This window comes from Myotis nattereri (assembly GCF_964212035.1).
Source record: "Myotis nattereri genome assembly, chromosome: 18".
In the NCBI taxonomy this organism is placed as follows: domain Eukaryota; kingdom Metazoa; phylum Chordata; class Mammalia; order Chiroptera; family Vespertilionidae; genus Myotis; species Myotis nattereri.
Window position 1 is genome coordinate 27,197,353 of NC_138093.1, and position 24,972 is coordinate 27,222,324.

General features: G+C 40.5%; 1 protein-coding gene and 1 pseudogene across 2 annotated transcripts in view; one reads left to right on the forward strand and one right to left on the reverse strand.

Annotated features, from left to right (window-relative positions):
- Positions 1 to 24,972, reverse strand: part of KCNK2 (potassium two pore domain channel subfamily K member 2) — a 96,452-nt gene that overhangs the window by 9,237 nt on the left and 62,243 nt on the right. The window contains exon 6 of the mRNA XM_081112196.1: positions 20,782 to 20,921. Within this exon, the coding sequence (XP_080968322.1) occupies positions 20,782 to 20,921 (140 nt within the window). The remainder of the gene's footprint in view (positions 1 to 20,781; positions 20,922 to 24,972) is intronic.
- On the forward strand, positions 2,117 to 13,672 carry LOC308534657 (5-azacytidine-induced protein 2-like; annotated as a pseudogene). Its single transcript has 3 exons — positions 2,117 to 2,173; positions 10,779 to 11,380; positions 13,093 to 13,672. The product of its transcript is annotated as a 5-azacytidine-induced protein 2-like (transcript).

Genomic DNA, 24,972 nt, shown 5'->3' on the forward strand with positions numbered 1-24,972 from the left:
TTTTAAATAATATCTTTTAAAATTTGAAAGTATTATGCACCATGTGGATACACAGTATTAAGAGGCAAGGCTGCAAAATCAAACATCCACTTGTTGTAAATGCAACGTCTTAATTTTTGTCATTGTAGTAACACATTGTCATTGTGTCACTGAACATCCTTGAAATCCTCCCCACTGGTCTGGTATTGGAATTACTTTAACAATCCATTTTATAGAGCTCAGCTAACTTATACAGCAGCTTATTGTATTATAAAGATGTGGATATTAAAATTCATGAAACAATATAAAATAATTTATATACTTTTTATGAAATTCCACATACGCTTATGTAATTGAGTTATAGTAACTAGATATTTGCTTGTCAGCACAATGGAAATTCTATGATTAGGGGTGGAGTTGAGGGGGTAATCATCTGTTTCAGTTCTTAAATGTGTATCGCTATGAAAAATATATCACATCAAAAGTAATAGCTGAATGAAGGGGTGTGCTGACACCTTAAAACATTCTGCACAAAATATATTCATTATATATTGAATAAAATCCAAACGTTTAATGATATTTCCAAACTTACTCAGGAAACCTAGATTTAATAGTTCACCTGTAACAAAAGGGCATTTTATGTTCACTGCAGGAATACATGACCTGGCCACTTAAAAAATGATGTTCTTTCCTCTCTCATTTTCCTTCCTAAACAAGGCAGCCCCAAGACGGGGTAAGCAGAACAAGGAAGGCAGGGCTGTAGTGCCAGAGTGGACTGTCAGAGGAGGACCCGCACAGGGGCCTCCACACAGGGCATGGCAGCCCCGCCCCCAAGAGAGGCCCAGCGTATAGTGCTGAGGCCCGAGCATGGTGGGAAGGGCATCCCTGCAGGGTAGGGGTGGTGGGAGAAGTGCAGTTCAAGCCTGGCTACATACAAGGAGACTGAAAAAATATATATATAATGAGAATAATATCAATTACTGTAAGAGAAAGGAATTACAAATATAAAAATGCAGAAAACTAGAAGGGAATTGGAATTAGACACTGGTATGATCTCAAGGTTTTCAAGGTATGTAGATATAAATGTAGATGGAAATATTTATGTGCATGAATATAAAATATATTCCTTAGCTCTACTTGCAGTACCAGGGAGAAGTAACAATCCATTAGCAACAAAAGCCCATATCTTTTTTTGTTTGTTTTTTTTTTTAATATATTTTATTGATTTTTTACAGAGAGGAAGGGAGAGAGATAGAGAGTTAGAAACATCGATGAGAGAGAGAAACATCGATCAGCCGCCTCCTGCACATCTCCCACTGGGGATGTGCCCGCAACCAAGGTACATGCCCTTGACCGGAATCAAACCCGGGACCCTTCAGTCCGCAGGCTGACGCTCTATCCACTGAGCCAAACCGGTCCCGGCAAAAGCCCATATCTTCATTTCTAAATACCACCATCCACTAAAAGAAACCATAATTCCTTGCAAAAACAAATAATTCCAGGGCTGGGGCAGAGAAATTGTTTGAATTAAGTTGAGCCCAAAACATCATCTTGTGTCAAAAAGTAACAAATTGCCCCCCAAATTATGGGATATACCAAAAGACAGCTTGAAGGTCTCTCACTGGCGAAGACTAGGGCAACTTGAAGATCAAAATAAATGATTATAACAGATTATAACCCATAGTTTTACAGCCAAAATCCATGAGTCTATACTGATGAAACTAACTAAATAACAAATTGAGAGTTCAATGAGGAAAGAATAACCATAAAATCATTAAGTACATCCCCACAAAGTATGCATTAATTTTACAGAGTTATCTATACAGTGAATAAAATTAACTGCTTTTTCTTTTGAACTATTCACCCGGATTTTATCAAAGTATTTAAATCACGCATATTTATGCATAAAAATTGAGTTCAATAGGTAAACTGAAGGTGATTGTTTTCAAATTTAAAGCCATTAAGTCCAGTTTGTAATCATGAAATGTAAGCACATTGGAAATTCCATTGCAAGCAGGTGCCAGATATGTATTCTTTTATTCTATGAAAGTCAGAGGAAAAAGTCATTTTGGCACCGAAGGCTAAACCAGTCTCTGAGCAGGTGCACTCCCAGCAGTGGTGTCAGGACAAGCTACAGATGAGCAGCTGGGAGTCCCGGAGTGTGAAGAAGAAGATGAGGCATGCCTACAAGGATGTGAGAAAAGAGCGAGTCTTCACTTTGTTGTTCTTTGTTGCCGTTATTTTCAGAGGTTCATGCACTGAGCTCTGGAAATGTGCTCTATCAGTTTAAAAATATCTTTATCATACTTAAACTTTGCAAATGGAATGTGGGAGAAAATATTCAATATGGTCTAAGCAGATCCAGGAAAATTATACTTCCAACTTTGGTTTCAAAGGGGAAATTGCTTCCAGAGGTTTCTCTCACAGAGTTAACTCTCCCATGTAGAATTGCACGGGTGTGGGTGGTCACCATATACAGAAAGCGTCTGAAATAATTGACAATCCACGTATAGCTGTTCACTTTGAAAAAGATGAAATGCAGGAAGGAGCAATAGCAATATAAGGGGCAAAGACGTTCTCCAAGTACTGCTACAGATTGGGAAAGGAGTAAGTAATGTCAGTCTCCCATTTAATCCACTGCCTTTGCAATTAGCCTTTTACCCTTCTCCTCTCTAACTCTTGGAAATGATATCAATTAAGGCCGATGAAATTCTGGGAGGAAAAACACAATCTACAGCACTAGCACATGAGCAGCAGCTTTGTTTTAAAAGATTACTGCCAGAGACTCTTAGTCTGTATTCTGTAATATAGACTATAATCTGTATTGTATTAGTCTATAGCTGTGCTGTCTACTTCAGCGGCCACGGTCACACTGGCTATTAGGGACTTCAAACGTGGCCAGTCTGATTTGAGATTTTTTTTTTAAAGTGTAAAATATATTCCAGATATGGAAATTTTATTACAAAAGCAATGTAAAATATCTCAATTATAAATTTTATAGTATTCAAAATAATAGTTTAGATAGATGGGATAAAGTAAAATGTATTACTAAAATTAATTTCACCTGTTTCAGAACTTTTTTAATGGGGCTAAGAAAAGTTATAGATGTGGCTTGCACATTTGTGTTTTGCATTATATTTCTATTAGACAGTTTGGTCCATAAAATGCCCTTCCATTGTACCATCTTTATTTTTATTTTTTAATCCTTACCTGAGGATATGTTTTTATTGATTTTTTTTTTATAGAGAGTAATGAGAAACATTGATCTGTTGCCTCCCATACATGATCTGACTGGAGATCAAACACATAACCTAGGAATGTGCCCTGACCGGAATCGAACCTGCAACTTTTTGGTGTATAGGACGATGCTCTAACCAATTAAGCCACCCAGCCAGGGCGTTTTTGCCATTTTTAAGTTGAACCATACAGAATTATGCTTTTATGAATGTCTAATAAAAGCAACCACCAACTTACACCATACACAAAAATAAACTCAAAATGGATAAAGGACTTAAACGTAAGACAGGAAGCCATAAAAATCTTAGAAGAATCCATAGGCAGCAAAATATGATGCATATGTCATAGCAATATCTTTACTGATACAGATCCTAGGACAATGGAAATTAAGGAGAAAATAAATGGGACTACATCAAAATAAAAAGCTGCATAGCAAAAGAAACCATCGACAAAACAAGAGAGGCCACTGTATGGGAGAACATATTTGCCAATAATATATCCAATAAGGGGTTAATCTCCAAAATTTATAGGGGACTCATACAACTTAACAAAAGGAAGATAAACAATCCAATAAAAAAAAATGGGCATGGCCCTAACTGGTTTGGCTCAGTGGATAGAGCGTCGGCCTGGGAACTGAAGGGTATGTACCTTGGTTGCAGGCACATCCCCAGTAGGAGGTGTTCAGGAGGCAGCTGATGGATGTTTCTCTCTCATTGATGTTTCTAACTCTCTATCCCTCTCCCTTCCTCTTTAAAAAATCAATAAAATATATATTTTTTTTAAAATGGGCAAAAGACCTAAATAGACAATTTTCTAAAGTGGACATACAGAAGAGACATGAAAACATGCTCAAAGTCATTAATCATCTGAGAGAAGCAAATCAAAACGACAATGAGGTCGCATCTCACACCTGTCAGAATGGCTATCATCAACAAACAACAAGTGCTGGCGAGGATGTGAAGAAAAGGAACCCTTGTGCACTGCTGGTGTGGAAAACAGTATGGTGTTTCCTCAAAAAATTAAAAATGGAACTCCCATTTGACCCAGTGATCCCACTTCTAGGACTATATCCCAAGAAATCAGAAATATCAATCAAAAGGATATATGCACTCCTATGTTCATAGTAGCACAATTTACAATAGCTAAGATTTGGAAACAGCCTAAGTGCCCATCAGCAGATGACTGGATTTAAGAAACTGATATACCTATACAATGGAATACTACGATGCTGTAAAGAAAAGATTCTTACAATTCGCAACAGCATGGATCGACCCAGAGAGCAGTATGCTAAGTTAAATAAGCCAGTCTGAAAAAGATAAATATCACATGATCTCACTCATTTGTGGAATATTATGAACACTATAAACTGATGAACAAAAATAGACCTAGAGACACAGAAGCATTGAACAGACCGTCCAACCTCAGAGAGGATGGGGGTGGTTTAAGAGATAAAACAAAGACCTTGTATGCATGCATACCAGCATAACCAATGGGCACAGACAGTAGGGGGGTGAGGGCATGTGCTGGAAGATGGGAGTGGCCCAGGAGAGGTCAATAGGGAAAAAAGGAGACATATGTAATACTTTAAATAATAAAGAATTTAAATTATTTAAAAAAGAATAAAAGCATTATTGGAAAACAATGCGAAACCAAAAATCCCCCCCCCCACTTGATTCAACAAGTCAAAGAAGCAGAGAGGGTTCAATAATGCAATGTATTCACTGCACACGAAGCAAGTGCTCAGGGCCACCTCTGCCAGACCCAGGAGAGCACTGCCAATTAGTTCTACAGAAACAGGACTTGCTCTGTCTTACACTCATGCCATTGAATTTCCATGAACTTGCCCAAACTCTAATGAGGCTGCCTAAGAAACAGGAAGACAAGACAGGAAATAAAAGAAGGAACGGTGGAAATACCAAGAAAGTGACAGCAAGGCAGGCTAGCTCAGCCTGGTGTCCTACAGGGGGATCAGACATGCCCTGAACCTGTCTCCCCAGCTGTGTCCAACTGATGGCTTACAGGTTTAGAATTTAGGGAAAAACAACTCCTCTAAGTGAAAGGATAAGACATAGGAGGCATCCATTGTGAGAGGAAAGTCAAAGAACTATATTTTAATATTCCTTCAGCAAATGCTTCTGACACTGTGTGGCAAGGCAGCATGACAGCAAACATGCGTCCAGCCCTCGCCTTCGGCATGGGAGCTGCCAAGAGCATCTTCTCAGATGACACAAATAATAAAGAGAGACAGCGAAATGGAACCCCTTCCCTTCCACACTCATCTCCTCGGGCAGGCTGACTTTCACATACAGCCCTTATGATATCACTTTATGCTTCAGAGGCACAATTTGACCTACTTCTGTCTGTATCCATTTAACAGCTGTATTATAGTGGGTTTCTATTATACCTTGGTCTGGTTATTTTATGAAGCCTGTATTACACCGAGTAATAAAGTGGTAAGGAATATTCAGGAAGGTGAGAAGGCGGGGAGAAGCAATGACAAATTCAAATCCCTCTCCAGGCATCTTTCCAGAGTTACTTATTATTTTTGATATTGACTGCAAACCCAGCTTCATTATCGCTCACATTAAACCAGCACTCACACTGGGGAGTGAGATGGAACTTTGCCTCAGTTTGATTATAACATCTTCAGGGCTCATCACAAAGCTCTCAAAGGCTTCAACTATTCCCAAGTTCCCCCCACTAGCCTCCTTATCTTCTTTTCCTCCAGAAGTAAAAGTTGGTTGCTTGTACATTTTGAATAATGGAAGGTAGAAAATTCCATGAAGAGAGATAAAAACAGTCAATTAACCAATTCATTTTTCTCTAGTTTAAAAATGTCCTCAAAATGCTAGGCTGTCCAATAGGGGACAAGCCACACATATGCCCAGCTACCCGAGAGCCCTAGAAAATGAGAACCTCACACTATTCATGGATGCCAAATGTGGATAGACAAATGGGATATATTTTTAATAGTAAACAGGTTCCAAGAGGCCATGATGAGCCATGTACATCTAAAGTTGTTTCTGGCTCCATTGGAAACGTTAAATGAGGGATGCTTGCAAAGACTCACAAATAGACAGTAGGAGAATTAAGTTAAACATAGGACATTTTTTGAATATCAAATTCTAGAACTTTCACGTTTCTTAAGAATTTTTGAAACAACACTTCTGAGTTATGGGCTTTCAAATTATAAAACTTGTAATCAGGAGAGCCTACAGCTTATTTGTCAAGGTAGGGATTCTAGAGGCAACTTCAAAATACATTTCCAACACTTCCTCTGTTTATGTTAAGGAAGTACTGTTTTATGAGATTCAGCTTTAGCATATTACTATGTAACAATAACTATCATTTCTCTTTTTTTCTTCTTTTTTTTTAAATATATTTTATTGATTTTTTACAGAGAGGAAGGGAGAGAGATAGAGAGTCAGAAACATCGATGAGAGAGAAACATCGATCAGCTGCCTCCTGCACATCCCCCCCTGGGGACGTGCCCACAACCCAGGTACATGCCCCTGACCGGAATCGAACCTGGGACCTTTCAGTCCGCAGGCCGACGCTCTATCCACTGAGCCAAACCGGTTTCGGCAACTATCATTTCTAATAATTCCATAGCGATAATGCTTATGAAATTGGGGAAGCTTTTTTGTAAAATTGAATCTGCTTATTTAAAATAAGAGCCCAGCTGGTGTGGCTCTCTCATCATTGGTGTTTCTACCTCTCTCTCCTTTTCCCTTTCTCTCTGAAATCAATAAAAAAAAATATATTTTTTTTTAAAAAAAGCAGGTTGCTCTATTTTACTTCAACTCTCACCTGATGTTTCTATTTATATAAAACCACTAGCAATTCTTAAGATAAATGCAAATATTATTCCAAATAATATACAGGGTGTCCCAAAAAATGTATATGCACTTTAACAGCTGATAGCTCAATTTTATAAATGAAATGTATTTTAATAGCACTGTCTTTATGTGTATACATTTTTGGGACTCCTATACCTGCAGATAATATAGCTAAATCTATCAGAGATTTCGAAATTAAATTCAGCAAATATGAGCACAGTGCATAAAGTTTAAATCTCCCAGATGATGATGATGATGACAGTGATGTTAATTCTCTCCTTAAACTACAGAAACAATGTTTATGCAGTTTACTGAATTATGTGAGGGCAGGAGAGATTATAATCTAGAACAGACAGCCCCTTAATCTTCGTGGTTTTAAACAAAGCTTAATTTCTCACTCCAGCTAACTGCCCATGCATGTCAGCAAGGCTACTGCTCATTGCGGTTACTGGGAGACCCAGGCTGACACAGCACCCTGATCTCCTATGGTCATTGTGCCAGAAGCAAGGAAGCTCTTGAGGGGCTCAAGGCGCAGTTCAGTTTTCTTCCCATTTTCTCATGTCAGTTCCGCCCACAAGTCATTGGCCAGAACTATTCGTATGGTGCACCAACCACAAGAGAAAGAGGAAATGCAATGCTAACAAGTCTGGAAGAAGAGAGAAATGGAAATAGTTCATGAGGAAGAACAAGGGTTCTCTGTCTTGATGAGAAGAGATTTTGTATATCTGTGTGTGTGTGTGTGTGTACATGCATATACATACACACATATTATTAATAGGAAGCTGTTCTTTGGTTCAAATCAGTTTGAGGCAGGAAGAACTAAATTTCCTTACTACAAATAGGGCGCCATCCACTGAACACTAATGAAATCCCCATACTTTGTTATAAAAGATGATCCAATAATTCCTGATTAAATGTCAATATTTCCCTCCTACTCTCAGCTCCAACTAACCACAAACTAATACTCTTTTAGAAAGAGCCATCTATGAAGAGGAACTGAAAACATTCATTTTGTTGACCCATCTTTGTAAATACACTTGCTTGTGTTCTCATCAAACATAGGCTTAATTTTTTTTTTTTGTACAAAGTGATTGATTTTAGCTCAGAATATAGGCAAGCACAATACTCTGGCTTGCTGCAGAGAGTCCAAAAACAATTTTAAAAGCAAAGTTCATAGTGGCTGCTTTTTCAAACACAAATTCTCAGAACAGATGGCAGTCTCAAAACAGTCAAAAGAGAAACATAACATTATATCTTGATGTATTAACTCCCTATAATGTGCTCTCTAGCTAAAGAAAATGAAATTACTTATATAAAGTGCTTTGAGGCAAAAACTATTAACTTACTTTCCCATTATGAACAAATGAATCGAAAAAATGACTCTTGCCATTACCAAATATTGCATTCTGTGAAATACTTGAAGCAAAAAGAAGCCATAATTTATAAATAGTGAGAATTCAACTTAAAATCTAAAAGATAAGGAAGAAATCTTCCCACATGTGTTTATTTTTTAAAGTACCAACTGAAATATTCTTTCTTGGCTTCATAAAATGAAAATACAAATGGATTCTACCTCAGTCACAATCAGACACCAGGAAATCTGTGGCTCTAATTCAGGAAAAGACTTAGGTAATCGCAATGGGTAGATTTAAGAAACATTTCAGGCAGAAACTAGTTTTTAAGTCCACAGAACATCCAACATAATGAAAATTCCTATACCTACTTCTTTTCCTAGGCCATTCTGGACTCTCTGGGTTTGTGATGAACTTCCAGCAATAACATGCCCTAATGTTTTCTTGTTTGCATTTACTTATTTCAACCAGATAAGATTTTCAGATATGTAGGCACTTACAGCATTTGATACTCATGAAGAACAATATCCTATATAATAAAAGCCTAATATGCAAATCGGCAGACCGGCAGAATGACTGACGGAACGACCGGTCGCTCTGATGTGCATCGACCACCAGGGGGCAGATGCTCAACGCAGGAGCTGCCCCCAGCACACAGGGCAGCCAAGGTGGGTACCAGTGGGGGGGGGGGGGGGGAGGGGCGATTACCCCGCCAAGGGAGGCGACCAGTGGTGACAGCAGAGGACGGGGCTGGCAAGCGGGCAGTGCCAGGCTCGCCAAGGCGGGTGCGGGGGGGGGGGGCCCTGATTGCCCCACAGATCAGCCCTGATCACCAGCCAGCCTAGGGACCCTACCCGTGCATGAATTTCGTGCACCGGGCCTCTAGTATGATGATATCGAGATGATAATCTTAGAACTTTACAGGATTAGGTGAATTGTGACAATATTGATACTAATTTCTTCCGAAACCCATGAAGAAAAGAACAAGCATTTAGCACATCCCACTCTCTACCAACTCAATCTCCAAGTAGTCTCATAAAGGAGGTTCAATCTAATTTTTAAGAAAATGGAGACTCAGAAAAATTAGGTGTTTTAATGAAGTTTATAGAACTATTAAATAGTTAAGATAGAATTATATCTCAATGGCCTCCAAAGCCCAGGCGTTTATTCAGAAATCATAAAAATCATCTCTATTCATTTGAAAGAATATTAAAACTTTAGGTTTCAAGATTCACTGATTGTATGGTAACACAATTCGTGATCAAACTATTCATAAAGCTCTTCTTTGTAGCTACATAGTAACAGATGGGTTAGACTGGAGTACTTCTAATATGTTGATATTACTTATGTATAAAATAAAAAGAAGAAGAAAAGAATGACAATAACAACAACATGACCAATTCCTTTAGCCTTTGGAAGGCAGCATAGCAAAAAGTCTGGAAGGCTGGGCGGAGGGGTCAAGCCTTCTAGGATGATTACTGATCCCACCACTTACCACCTACCAGCTGAGTGAACTAAGCAAATCACCTTACTACCTCCTCGTGCTTCCATTTCCTTATTGGCAATTATTACTTGACCGCTGTGGACTTTACATCATTATCTCAATATTTTTAAAGAAATAAAGTCTATTCTAGAAGAAACGTATTTCTGTTTTACCGCTCTCAAATCCTATTTTTGGCGTGTATTTTGACTTTCCTAACATTTGACCCTCAGTGGTTCATAGTCCACCGCATAATACTGAGACTATACAGAGACGTAACCTGGGGTCTTGGGTCTACAGAATGACGGTTCATAAAATTCACTTGGACATCAGACATGCACTCATGTGTGAGAGTTACTGTGGTCTTACAGCATAATATACGTCTTCTATATTATTTTATTTTTATTCTCCTTTCCTATTGCCTATTTACCAAATAAGTAACAACTTGCTGAGCCGAGTTTGGGGCTGGAAAGGGACGGAGCTTTCTCTTTCACCCAACACAGACCACTGGGTGAACAAAAGGCTGACTCTGACCTGTTCCCCCCAGCGCAGAGGGATAGAAATCAGAGGCCCTTCCTGGGCGCTGAGCTCGCGGGTGGCGGCGGCCCCCTTCCCGCCGGTGCTGCTCGCCTCCAGCTCCCCTCGGCCACCTTTCCCTGCTCTGGGGTGGGCCCGGGGCAGGCAGGTCTGAGCCTCCTCCCGCCCGCCTTGGCCCCTCGGCCTGGCTTACGGCTCCTTCCGACCCTCCGGGCCCAGACAACTGGCCGGTCCTGGCGCAGCCGAGCCCAAAGCAATGGGAACCCCTGCGCGGTGTACCTTTGCAATGCAAGCAGCAGTGTCTTCCAGGAAACCGGAGCCCCTGCTGGGGAATGGACCTGGGGCCCTGCGTAGCCTGACCTGGGCTGTCACGGATATGCTGGTGAAGGTGACATCCGCATTCTAAACCACGAAAAAGCCCACCGGAGAGACACGGCGACTCCCTCTCAACACACTGAGATGAGTCTGTTGCCTCACATTTTGCCCTTGTCACTGCACATGAAGACATCAGAAAACGACTCAAGAATTGAGAGAGAGAGAACTCTTTCCTAAAGAAAAGAGTAAGGTTTTTGGAAGAAAAGCTTACAGGCGCTCTATTAGATGAAGAAACAAGTTCTGTGGGGCAGAAGCAAGTCCCAGTAAATAAGGTCTATCATGCATATCGAGAGATTTGCATCGATAGAGATAATTTAAAGAGCAAATTGGATAAAATGAACAAAGACAACTCTGAATCTTGGAAAGTACTGCATGAACAGCTGCTGTCTAAGGAGGTAGAACTCCAGCTAAGAACAGCGGAGGAAACTCAGCAGGAGATGAGGCATTTAAATCCACCTTCATCAAGCTGGGAGGTGGAAAAGTTGGGTTGTGACCTGAAGATCCATGGCTTGGAACAAGAACTAGAACTGATGAAGAAAGAATGTCAGTCTCAGAATCCTATCTAATAAAAGAGAAACATGGTAATTAGCGTAGACTGCTACCCTTCCCATTGGCTAATCAGGGCGATATGCAAATTAACTGCCAGCCAAGATGGCGGCTGGCAGCCAGGCAGCTTGAAGCTAACATGAGGCTTGCTTGCTTCAGTGATGGAGGAAACCAACGTTCCCCGTTGCCGGCCTCTGAGCTAGCAGTTTGAAACATTATAACAAATATAGAAGCTAAACAAAACCCCAGAAACCTGCTTTCAGCCTGCGGGGATCTCAGAGCTGGAGTTATACATTGTTTCGATCATAGAACCCAAACAAACCAGATACCTGCTTTCAGCAGCAGAGGCCTCAGAGCTGGAGCCAGAGCTAAAGTTGGCCCAGAATAAAAAACAAAAAGAAAAAAAGGAGCAGTTGGGAGCTTCAGTCACCCACCAGCCTGAAAACAGCCCTCAGCCCCTCACCCAGACTGGCCAAGCACCCCAGTGGAGACCCCCACCCTGAAGGGTGTGTGACCAGCTGCAAACAGCCATCATCCCCTCATCCAGGCTGGCCAGGCACCCCAGTGGGGACCCCCACCCTGAAGGGTGTGTGACCAGCTGCAAACAGCCATCATCCCCTCACCCAGGCTAGCCAGGCACCCCAGTGGGGACCCCCACCCTGATCCAGGACACCCTTCAGGGCAAACCAGCCAGCCCCACCCATGCACCAGGCCTCTATCCTATATAGTAAAAGGGTAATATGCCTCCCAGCACCGGGATCAGCGGAGCTGTGAGGCCTCCCAGCACCGGAATCAGCGGAGCCAAGAGGCCTCCCGGCACCAGGATCAGCGTGACAGGGGGCAGCGCCCAAACCCCCTGATCGCCCTGTGGCTCTGTGTATGACAGGGGGTGGGGCCACAACCTCCCTATCCGTCCTGCTCTGTTCGTGACAGGGGAAGGCACCCCAACCCCCTGATCAGCCCTGCTCTGTGCCTGATATGGGGGAGCTCCCCAACCACCTGATTGCCCTGCGGCTGTGTGTGTGACAGGGTGCAGCGCCCCAATCCCCTGATCGGCCCTGCTCTGTGTGTGACGGGGTGCGGCGCCCCAATCCCCCCCTTCCCCCACGGGCCCTGCTCTGTGTGTGACAGGGTAGAGCCATAACCTCCCCATCGGCCCTGCCCTGAGTGTGAGAGTGGCGGTGCCCCAACCCCCCCTCCCCCCAACGGGCCCTGCTCTGTGTGTGATGGGGTAGAGCCATAACCTCCCCATTAGCCCTGCCCTGAGTGTGAGAGTGGCGGCGCCCCAATCCCCTGATCGGCCCTGCTCTGTGGGTGATAGAGGGTGGCGCCCCAATCCCCTGATCGGCCCTGCTCTGTGTGTGACAGGGGGTGGTGCCCCAACTCCCCTATCGGCCCTGCTCTGTGCATGACAGGGGGGAGCTCCCCAACCCCCTGATGGGCCCTGCTCTGTGCGTGACAGGGGGTGGCGCCGCAACCTCCCCATCGACCCTGCCTTGAGTGTGACAGGGGGCGGCGCCCCAACTCCCCAATCAGCCCTGCTCTGAGCCCGACCAGGGGCTGCACCTAGGGATTGGGCCTGCCCTCTGCCACCTGGGACAGGCCTAAGCCAGCAGGTCGTTATCTCCCGAGGGGTCCCAGACTGCTAGAGGGCACAGGCCGGGCTGAGGGACCCCCCCCCCTACCCCCAAGTGCACAAATTTTTGTGCACCGGGCCTCTAGTAGAGCTATAAAAAGCCAAACAAAGGGGTCAGGAAGGCAATCTGCAGAGCAGAGATCTCCAGAAACTAAGCATTTCAAGTGATGGCAAAATGTATACTGGGAGCTGGAGAGAGAAATGTCTAATTTACATCTGGTGACTCAAGTACAGGTTGAACTACTGAGAAAACTGAAAACCCCAACTGTGGTCAAGAAAGCCTGTGCCCCTGTAGGACTCATGGAAGAGCTTGGTAAAGACAGCACAAAACTGCACTTGACGAATTTCACTGCAACATACAAATGACACCCCCCCCCCCCCCCACACACACACACACACATCTTCCCATTTACCAGGAGACGTGAAGATTTTATCAGAGAAAGCAATTCTCCAATCACGGACAGATAATGAGACACGCATTCCTCACAACTTTTCAAACTTTCAGGAATACTACTCGTATGGCAGAAATTCTTTGGAAGACAATTCTTGGGTACTCCCAAGCCCTCATAAACCAAGTGAAACAGCATTTGGGAAGACTTTTAAAAATAAAACTTTGCCTTTACCCATCCTGCCACCCCCGCATAACTTGGATCAACGTAATCAAAACTGCCTTTATAAGAATCAATTCTGAAGAGATCTATGACTTGGTCATGGGGTTGCTGTACCTCCCACAAGGATACTCTTGAGAAATTACTTAATAAACTGAAAGCAGGTTTTGATTAAACTTTTGCAAAGTTCTTCAATGTACACATTTGCACATACTGTAACATACTATGTAGTTGATTTTCCAGTATGAGAGCGCAACCCTCCAACTTCACATTTTGGCTAAGAATCAAAAATACACTCCTGATAAATTAATAAACTGGAGGTGTTTCAAAAAGACGAAAGCAAACAGAGGCCCTTTATATATGCCTTATTTTGAATAGCCCATAGTGACATGGCTTGCCTCTATTTTATTCTTTCCTACTGTGCAAAAAAGAGTTATATGCATTAAAATATAAACCTGTGAAGTCTAATGATCATTGTATATTGTGCCCATAGTCCAACTCCAAATAATCATTCATGATTACTATCTCAACAAGAGAATAAGTAAGTACTAAGGAAAAATTGGAACTAAAGAATAATTCTCCATCCCCCAAAAATGTTAGAAATCAAAGCAACAACTACAAAGCCTGAAGTGCTCTCTGAAGATTAAAGAAAAAAAGGGAGGAGGGGGAAGTAAGTAAAAGCCAGCTATTTTAAGAACTAATCAAAGACTAAGTGCCTTTATATTCAAAACTCCGTTTTCCATCTCTAACGGAAAAGAAAAGCAAACATTATAAAGATCCATACGAAAAGGAATCACCATGTAACCCTTCTGATACAGAGATCAGCCCCCACTACCACAGGTGAAGACTTACTCCCAGAACCTAACACAGCACTCATGACAGAGTCCTTAGTATGTATCTTTTTAATGAATGAATAACTGGATGATTTAGGGATGAATCAGACCTTAAATAATCTCCTAACTGGCCTCCAAGCCTCCAGGCTTTCCCCTTTCCTGCTGCTTTGACACTGTCATTCCACAGCTCACCCCTCCATCTCCGCCTCACAACATCCATATGTACCATGTATTTGTGCCTAACAGTACCCTGGGTCAGGGCTGCTGCCTTGCTCAACTCCAGGGAGCACTATTCACAGCTTTCCACTTTTTGTGCTCCAAAGGATCCCACTTCCAGAAAATACACCACAAATGCTGCTCTTTGGGACTGTGCTTGATGCACCTGCCCAGAGAAGTATCTTATGATGTACGCACTCCACTGCACAATTGCAGGGGACAACATTTACAGAAGTGACATCCCTGGAGCACAGCCTCACTAAAAATTCCAATTACTTCATTTCTCTATTTTATGTTATTGTGTCAGCCTTTTCTTGGATTCCATTTCTTCCCCACAGTCTTTAGCCATTTGGATCCATTAGTTTAACTGTCTTTTCTTCAAGACCTCAACTCCTTTGACCTTCCAACAGACCCCTACTGTGAAAAAATTGATTAGACAATGTTTTGCTGTAACAGTCCTTTATAGTCTCCACATTCACCCTCTTAAATGAAGGTGTTACTCCAACTTCCAAAGGTAGCTCTTTTGTGGACTTACTATACAAATCTTCATTAGGTGAATTCATCTGTACTCACAACTTCCATTGTCATGTATGTCATGATCACCCCAGGCCCCCAAACTATTTCTCCAGCTCCCATCCTTCTGACATTCCAGGCATGCATATCCAATCATCTACACTTGAATTAGCCACCTAGACGTCCAACCATCCATCAATCAAAACATGTCCAAAATCTATCATTTTCTGTATTTTTTAATACCAGCCAAAGCTAGAATCATAAATGCCATCCTCTCTTTCTCTCTCTTTTTTATTGATTTCAGAGAGGGAGGGAGAGGGAGAGAGAGAGAGAAACATCAATAATGAGAGAGAGTCATTGGTCAGGTGCCTCTTGCACGCCCCAAACTGCAACCCAGGCATATACCCTGACCTGGAATTGAACCTGACCTCCTGGTTCATAGGGTGACGCTCAACCACTGAGTCATGCCGGCTGTGCCTCCCTTTCTCTTTACTGCCCATAGCTAATGAATCACCAAACCCTATTCCTTCTGTCCCCCAAATACTTTGAAATCCCTACTTTCATCTCTGTGCCAGTGTGATCAGGCAACAGATCTTTCTTCCATGCAATCATCTCCCAACTGATTTCCTGCATCCCGCCTTGTTTCTAAGCCATCTTCCTCACTGTGGACAAGGTCATTCATTCCTCTCAAAGTCCTTCCATGACTCCCTAGGGTTTTCAGAATAGTATTGTTTCAATGACATCTAAAGCCTTTCATATTAAAAACACTTCTCCCATAAGAAATAATGATAAAGTGATGCACAACAACCTTCCCAGTGCCCAGCCACAACCGCTCTTTAATTGCCCATCTCCAGACACGATAGCCACCAAATCCTGGCTTCGTCACTGGAGTGACTTTCGGAGAAGACCAAATGCTCTCTGGCCAGGTAACCAGTGGAAGAAAACTATATCCCTCCATATTCTTGGGCTCCTTCATAGTGCAGGGGCCAAATATCAGTTCTTCAAGGCTTCTTGGCTAGTGCTTCACAAGCAAAGGGAGGTTTCCTGATATGGCTGAGATAAGGTCAACGTCCTAAAGTGAGCGTCCGCATGTGCATGGACACCTCCAGACAACTGGTTAACAATTGATGCTTGGCTCGGCTGGCGTGGCTCAGTGGTTGAGCGTCAACCTATGAACCATGGTTCAATTCCCAGTTAGGACACATGCCCAGTTGCGGGCTCAATCCTCAGTGTGGGTGTGCAGGAGGCAGCCGATCAATGATTCTCTCTCATCGTTGACATTTCTCTCTCTCCCTCTCCCTTCCTCTCTGAAATCAAAAAAGCAGCGATGCTTGGCTATCCACCCACTATGGCCAGCTGTAGGGCCAGGACACCAGCATGTTGTGATAGGGGCTGTGGTAGTGTTTATCTCACAAATGGACAGGAACATTGCAAACACTGTGGTATATGTACATCAGTACAAGAACTGTACAAAAATCCAGGCCTTTCCCACGTGAGGAATGTAAATGGTAGCAAAATGAACTATATTTATGCATAATAAGGATGCCTGTTCCCTGCTTGCTTAGGAATTTACCTTCTGAATTTTGTGACCACGTCTTACTTTTATTTCTCCTGCGTCAGATATTAGTATCACTGTATTATCCAGAATACCTAAATAATCTTTATTTTCTAAATGGAAACATCAGTTCCTCAAAAGAGGGTACATGGTTCTAGAAAAAGGTAGTCATATCAATTCTTATTGTTACACATGGACCTACTTTCCATTAGAGATTTAAAAATAATGAAACAAACACTTTACAGAAAGTCGTTTGTCTCCATGGAAAAAAATATTGAGGTCATTACTATTTTCCTTGAGGAATGCACATCAATTGTAATTATATGTGACACTTCTAAAGCCTTGCAGTATCATTCCCACTGATTATCTCCTCTCCAACTATGTCAGAGGGGTCAGCCACACCAACATGTTTTATTTCAGCATGTTCATCAGAAGCTATTTCTCCTTATTTCTAAACATAATATTTTCATTAAAATTAGTCTTCATTGGAAACAATGTATTTTAACATAAAAACAGAAATAAGAGCACATATGATTGGTGCTATGTTTATACTTAAGCAATATATCATATTTGTTTTTAAACTATAACCTAACCAGATTATGTTACAAGATTATTTGTAGGTTTTTTTTTTAAATTACGTAAGACTGGGATTTATTATTTGTCAAAATCTTTTCATTCAAGGAAAGCATGTGTCTTAGCATTTTCAACTGGAGATTTAATGCTACTAGTATATATTACTTTGTATTTTTTTATGTTTTGTACTAGTTACATTTTTTAATAGGGAGGATTCCAAGTTATCAAAATGATCTGGCATTTTCATTCATCAAAATTAAAAACTAGAAATAACCTTGTTGCTTCTAAACATGTAGGGAGTATTTAAAAATTGGGGTATCTGGAACGATTTAGGTTAGAAGGTAAGAAATACAGACGGAACGGTCATGTGGCATGGTTCATCTATGTGAAGATGACAACTAGGATGCATTTAGTTGGTTTTTATTTAATTATGCCCTTTAGTGAGTTATTTCAAAATGAAAATGATCTAATAATCTTATTTCAAGAGTTGTAGAAATTCTAGTAGTATTTCATTTATAAAACTTTGGTCCTGATGATTTATAGATAAATTATAAATTGTCATTCCCTCTCTTTCTTTACATTTTCTGTTAAATTTGTGACCTGATTTTGTCACTTCCCTAAACAGCATTTTACATTAGAAAACACGCGTCTGCCTGAATTGACAGTCCCATTTCAACTGGCTCAACTGTCTGTGCAGCTGCAGCTCCGGAATATTCACATGAACGTGTTCATGGCCTTCACTCCCATGACCTTCCTACAGATGCAGCCACCAGAACGGATGTTACTCACAAGGCGAGGCACAAGCCAAAAGGAAAAAACACTACTACTTTTCAGTGTTTAACAGCATGAAAACAAAGTGATACATCTCACACTTTTGGTTGCGAATCATGAAGATCACTCATAAGTAGGCACACAAACTTGTTTTTCATGTGAAATAAACCAATTTATGTAGAAATTTAAGTTTATTTCAAATAATGCTATTATGGCCTGAATTGCATTCTCCACAAATTCAGATGTTGAAGCCCAAAGCTCCAATGGGACTGTATTTGGAGATAAGGCCTTAAAGGACACGGTTAAGGTTAAATGAGGTCATAGTGTGGAGCTCCAATCCAACAGTCCTGGTGTCCTTATAAGAAGAAGAAAGCCACCCGTGCACTCTCTCCCCACGCATGTGCACAGAGGAAAGGCCGCATGAGGACACAGCAAGAAGGCACCATCTGCAAGCTGAGGAGAGAGACCTCCCAGGCACCAAACCTGCTGGCACCTCCAGCCTCCTGAATTGTGAGAAAACCCGTTTCTGACAGTTCAGCCACCCAGTCTGCGGTGTTTTGCAATGGCAGCTGGAGCACTAGTACAGATGGCTATCTCATTACTCTGAAGAAGCTCTGTCCTATCCCCAAAGCACTGGTTTTTAACAGACAGCTTTTAAAACATTAATCAAATATTCCTGAATGTTTAATTAAACAGGGCAATGTGATGCAGATAAAATTTAGCCCTGTTCTATATGTGCCTTAGTGGCTTTCAAACTGTGATCCACAATATTATTAGTATGTACATATGTACATATGTATATAATATGTAGAAATGTATGTTTGTATATAATATGTAGAATGTTTATAATATGTGTATAAGATATATTTCACAGACTTACTTTTTCTTAACTATAAGAGATATATTTTGTACAGTTCTATTTTATTTAAAAGATAAAGGCATGTGCGTGTTTCTAAGAAACCATTTGAAAGAAAGCCAGTTGATGGCTAGATGTTTGAGAAGTTCTCCTTTTGGCTATGTCATCTAAAATAGTTCCTATTTACAATTTCTTTTTTTCCTTAGCATCTCAAGATCCTTCAAAGTACATTGAAAATACATTATAGTGAAAATAATCACAATTCATTCTTTCATCCTCTCTCTCTCTCTCTCTCTCTCTCTCTCTCTCTCTCTCTCTCTCACACACACACACAGAGAGAGAGAGAGAGAGAGAGAGAGAGAGAGAGAGAGAGAGAGAGAGAGAGAGAGAGAATGAGCTTGTCTAAGGCTAAGCCAAATAAGTTGATGTCCTATACCAGTGGTCGGCAAACTCATTAGTCAACAGAGCCAAATATCAACAGTACAACGACTGAAATTTCTTTTGAGAGCCAATTTTTTTAAACTTAAACTATATAGGTAGTTACATTGTTATTAAATTAATTAGGGTACCCCTAAGGCTTAGGAAGAGCCACACTCAAGGGGCTAAAGAGCCGCATGTGGCTCGCGAGCCGCAGTTTGCCGACCACTGTAAGTAGAACTTTTCACATGATTTAAAGTAGAACGTCAAGCAAATATTGTCTTGCTGATTTGTTCCTAATAAAAAGACTGGTTTTATGGTGCAACTAAGATATAGATGAATGCATACAGACTGAACATGTGAATGCCCAACTGAGAAATATAGCATCCATGAAGGGAACTACTGGATAACTTATACTCTTTCTAATCACCATGGGTACCTTCAGTATTTATAAGAAATCATATGACTTGAGGATTTCTAAATAAAATTGTTTTGTCTGTAGAGATGAATTAATTCTATCATATCCTATTTTATTCTATTTCTTTTGGGTGTGTGTTTAAAGATCATTGCTTGTATCAATCAAAGATTTTGACACTAATGTCTCTTGGCTTATGAACAACAGATAATGAATTGAAGGGGATAATTAAAGAAAAACAATGGGTGCACATTTTATAGACTTGTTCTCTGAAAAAAAATAGTAAAATTGGCTAACAACCAGAACAAAAAAACACAAAATTCATACTATTCTATCACATTCAAACTAACAGGACTTCTGGACCTAAAAATATTAAATCAAAATTTAATTTCAGAGCTCTGTAATTTCAAAATCAGATTTAAATTTTAAATTTTCTAAAATGTCATGAGTCAAAATTCGGATATTCATTTCTATATATACAATTGTTCAAAATATGTAAAAGTGTATGTTTTTGAGCAGCTAAAATTAGTAATAAGAAAATTGGCCATAACACATACAACTTTGGGGCATATATGTGTTTGTATACATCTGGACTACCACACATTTATGTAGACATAAAAAAGGAAATACTTGACTAAATTCAATATTCTACAGTACATTCACTTTTTCATGCTACTGATACCTTGACAAAAATATTTTTTATTATACTTTTCTCTTATAATTTTCTATTATACATATTTTGAGAGAAAAAAATGAAACAAACTAAAAAAAGAACTAATGAAAAACACACTTTAATTACATCCTTTTTAGCACAAATTACCCTAAGCACCTAGATAGCATCATGAAGATAGGAGTGTTTAGTATTTGGTAAGTGAATGAATTGTAACTCACATGATAGCTGTGTAAAACAAACTCATACCAAACATAAATGTTTAAAAATTAAATAATATTTAAATACTGCTTTAAAATATAAATGTAAAAAAATTGTTACCGTTTATTAAATTAGCTAAATAGAAGTTTTTTGAAAACTTCTTAATTCTTACCTCTTCCTTTGTCTTTTTCGAAATCACTCGGAGCCAGTCTCCAATCATGCTCAGGACAGCAGCAAAGTAAGCAAGTCCTACGAGGATCCAAAACCACACGACAGGCTTATAGAAGTCTAGGTATTCAATATCGGATCCACCTGTGAGAACAAAAACAAAGGAGAACAAAATAACTTTAAATTCATAAATGTTAACAATATAGACATTTGCTAAAATATGGCTTGCAAATCAGCAATTTTCTTGTCAATTGACCCATGTTATTTCCTTCACATGAAATTCCTCCTTTCCCTCATATACAATCATTATCTATTTTTTCAACAACCAGTTTAAATTTCATTAATTCTCCAGATCATAATATTTTCTTGTTCCTTGTTTCTTTTTTTATTTATTACAATGTGTCTTATAATTAAGTCTAGCACTTTACTCCAAGGTCTCTTTCCACCTCAGTTTTAACAAGGAGAAGACAGAGATGATATACATTAATTCTTTGGTATACATTTAATTGAGTAAAATTACCTTATTACCAACCAATTCATACTAACCAGTCACTACATGCCAATTCAATGATAACCTGGACAGAGAGTGGTTCTTATTTTAAAAATCATCAATCCAATAGATTGATAACAGAGGCAGAGACAATGCCTTAGTAGGTCTCATTTAAACAGTAATTTGCAGGTAATGCTGTCATTCTCTGTTCTCTGACTTGTTGGAATTCCCATGTTTGTCATAAATTTATATCTCTAGCTCTCAAGAAAAAAAAATGACAAAGGAGCGCTTTTGCTTCATTCTAATCTTTACTTCTCCATCCATTTGGTACAATAACTGCACCTATGAGAATGTGAATACATTTCAACACATCCCTCCTTCAGCACATTTTATTGGGACTCATATTAAAACCCAAACACTGAACAGTGATTTTTTTTTCACAAGAGATGAAAAGAAAGCTCTCTCTTAAGAAATTCGTAATTTAGCCCGAGAAAGCCTCACATAGACAATTAACCATTATGGGATAGATCCAGTGACAGCGAAAGAATAAAATTGTGCTAAGAGAAGACACAGAAGAAAGGATTTTTACTTCTGGAAGGAGGAAGGCGAGTAGACAGAAAATGAGTCTTAAATGATGAGGATCAAAACAGAGAAAAGTTTAGGTGGAAATGTGTGGTATATTCAAAAGATATTTAGTAGCAGCTAAATATATATGAGTGCCAGGGAGTAGATGGGTAGAAGAGAAGAATCTAGAAAAAGGAAGTTATGTCAGGTGGCAAGGACGGGCTCCTGACACCAGTGGGGAGTAGGTAAAAGTGGACAGAAAGGTAAGTCCTATGTTCACGTTTCACTATATGCACAGAAAGATCTAGTGGCAGAAAGGAAGGGCTGACAGGGAAGCCCGTTAGAAAGTTTTGTTCTAAAGGAGCTAAAAATTACTGTGCCCGAGTTGAGGCTGGAATGGAAAAAGAGGCATTTTGGAGACAGAATCATCAGGCATTAACAACCAGTTGGTTGGTGTGGTAAGTAAAAGGAAGGCTCTAGAATGACCAGAGGCCCTCACGTGGGAGATGTGCCAGCAACTGAACAGGAAACACGGGGGATGGGAGAGTGACAAAGAAGAGAGAAGCAACCTAAACTGGGACATGATGGGTTTGATGTGCTTGAAATACAAACAGGTGGAGATACCCAGTAGGATCCTTATATTTACAGGATCAATAGCAGAGACTGGGATGTTTAAACAGGGGCCCATCGTATCATAAAACAGCTAATAAGTAGCCACTATTCCAGTGATGGCGAACCTATGACACGTGTGTCAGAGGTGACACGCGAACTCATTTTTTGGGTTGATTTTTCTTTGTTAAATGGCATTTAAATATATAAAATAAATATCAAAAATATGTCTTTGTTTTACTATGGTTGCAAAGATAAAAAAATTTCTATATGTGACACGGCACCAGAGTTAAGTTAGGGTTTTTCAAAACGCTGACACGCCGAGCTCAAAAGGTTCGCCATCACTGCACTATTCATTAAAAAACTAATATAATGCCCTGGCTGGTGTGGCTCCATTGGTTGGAGCATTGCCCCATGCACCAAAGGGTCTGGGGTTCGATTCCTGGTCAGGGCACATACCCAGGTTGTAGTTCGATCCCTGGTTGGGGCGCATGCAGGAGGCAACCAATCCATGTTTCTCTCACATTGATGTTTCTCTCTCTCCCTCTCCCTTCTTCTCTCTCTAAAAGTCAATGGAAACATATCCTTAAGTAAGGATTTTTTTCAAATCAAGTATAAAATTTTGACTGTAACATTCCTTTATCTAAATTAAGCTTTGACTTGCCTGCAATGACATTTTCAAGAATTAAAGAGTCAGAGTAAAAGGCGACCATTTTTCTATCAGGCAAATACACTTCATTTAAGAATACATTTCAAAGTAAATAGTGTTCCTTCAAAATGTTGTGAAAATTGTTTTCCTTGTGCAGTGTTTGTTTAAAAAACATCTTTTCTGGAAAGGATTATGGAGGCTAAATGCATCTCAGGATGGTTAAGACTTGGCCCTAGGGGATGCAACTCTACGGATTCACAAAAGTGACTTAAGAAATGTGTGTGGAAACTTGTCACATGATAGGCTCACTAGCGAATTCTATTTTTCAAATGTTTCCATTTCAATAAAACCAAAATGACATTTTTTCCGAGTACTTTCTCTTTCAAAACCAGAAAATCTTCATCCAAATAGTTGTGACTCATTTAACACTTAAATTCACCAAAATGTTGATATGAGGAGTCAGATCAAGCTCAAGATGACTTTTTATAAATCTTCCTTCTTATAAACAGGATGTCACGGTTTGAAAAGAGTAAATTAGCTTAATCTCTAAAAGGTTTATATTTGGGTAAAATGTTTACCCCACATGTTTCAGCGGATTCTAAGCCACGGTCGAGGGGGCTGGAGGGGGCAATGTTTTCCCATTCTTAATTGCCACTCTTAAGATGAAATACCAGCAGTCAAAAGATCTAGGAAAAACTAATGTATATGGAGTATTGTCAAACAACTCCCAAATCCTGGCCACTTTCTGACAGCTGAGACTTATGAATTAATTTCCACCTTATTCAGTTCACTTGATACAAGAATCTTACCCAAATTAAATTATCTGCAGATAAGTTGCTTAAAAGAGCTATTGGATTTGTTTTAAATTAGAAAACATTCAAAAAATGTCTTGGCTGTTAGAAGTATTAATTTTAATCTGGCTACATTCAGGAAACCTATCCCTGGGTCTCTTGCTAAGTAAGGACGCAGGGTAATTTCTCTGTCCTGGATTCACTCCCTGTAAGCCCCTTACCCCCAGGTCCATTCTGCCACTCCATAATTTTTTCCCCCTCTTTCCACAGACTCCCGAGACACGGCCTGCAGGATGCTACAGCCCACTGTCCACTTTTGGGATCCTCACCCACTTGGCAGGAACAGTCACCTCACTGCTGTTTTCTTTGTTGCCACCCAAAATATGCACACAGATCCTTTCCATTTTAAGAGCTTTTGGCTAATCATTATAGGAGAGTAGGCAGATGGCAATAAAAATAGCAAAGAGGGGTGGAAGCACACAGGTTTCAGGAATCTGATAAACTTTTCCAAGTAGTTAAAATAACTCTCTTCCTGACTCGAATATGATATGTGACAGCCTCTTCTAAAAGTCGCTATTGCTCTCTGGACGTCTTCTCCCTGGTGCTTAAGGAAGGAAGCCAGCCACAGCCTGATCGCATCCAGCAGATTAAACTACAGGCACCACATGTAGCCCAGGAGAGGCGTGGGCTGTCAGTAATGCTCGGGACTCATTCTCTCCCCAGATGTGCTTCCTAAAAATCTGAGAGAGGCTGCATTCCCACTCCTGACATTTCCACTGACTTAGGACAGGGGATTAGTAAAACCATTTGTCCTCAGATTTAAGCCATAACTCCAGCTGCCTTTACAGTAATTTAAGCTAATAATTCTTTTTTTTAAAAAAAAATTAAATCTTTACTGTTGAAAGTCTTACATATGACCCCCTTTTTCCACCCACTGACCTCTTCTAGCCTGCCCCCACCGCCCACTCCAGGCTTTGACCTCCCTATTGTCTGTGTCCATGGGTTACAGATATATGCATACAAGTTCTTTTATCTCTTCCCACCCTTCCACCCTCCCCCGCCTTTCCTCTGAGGTTCCATAGTCTGTACAAT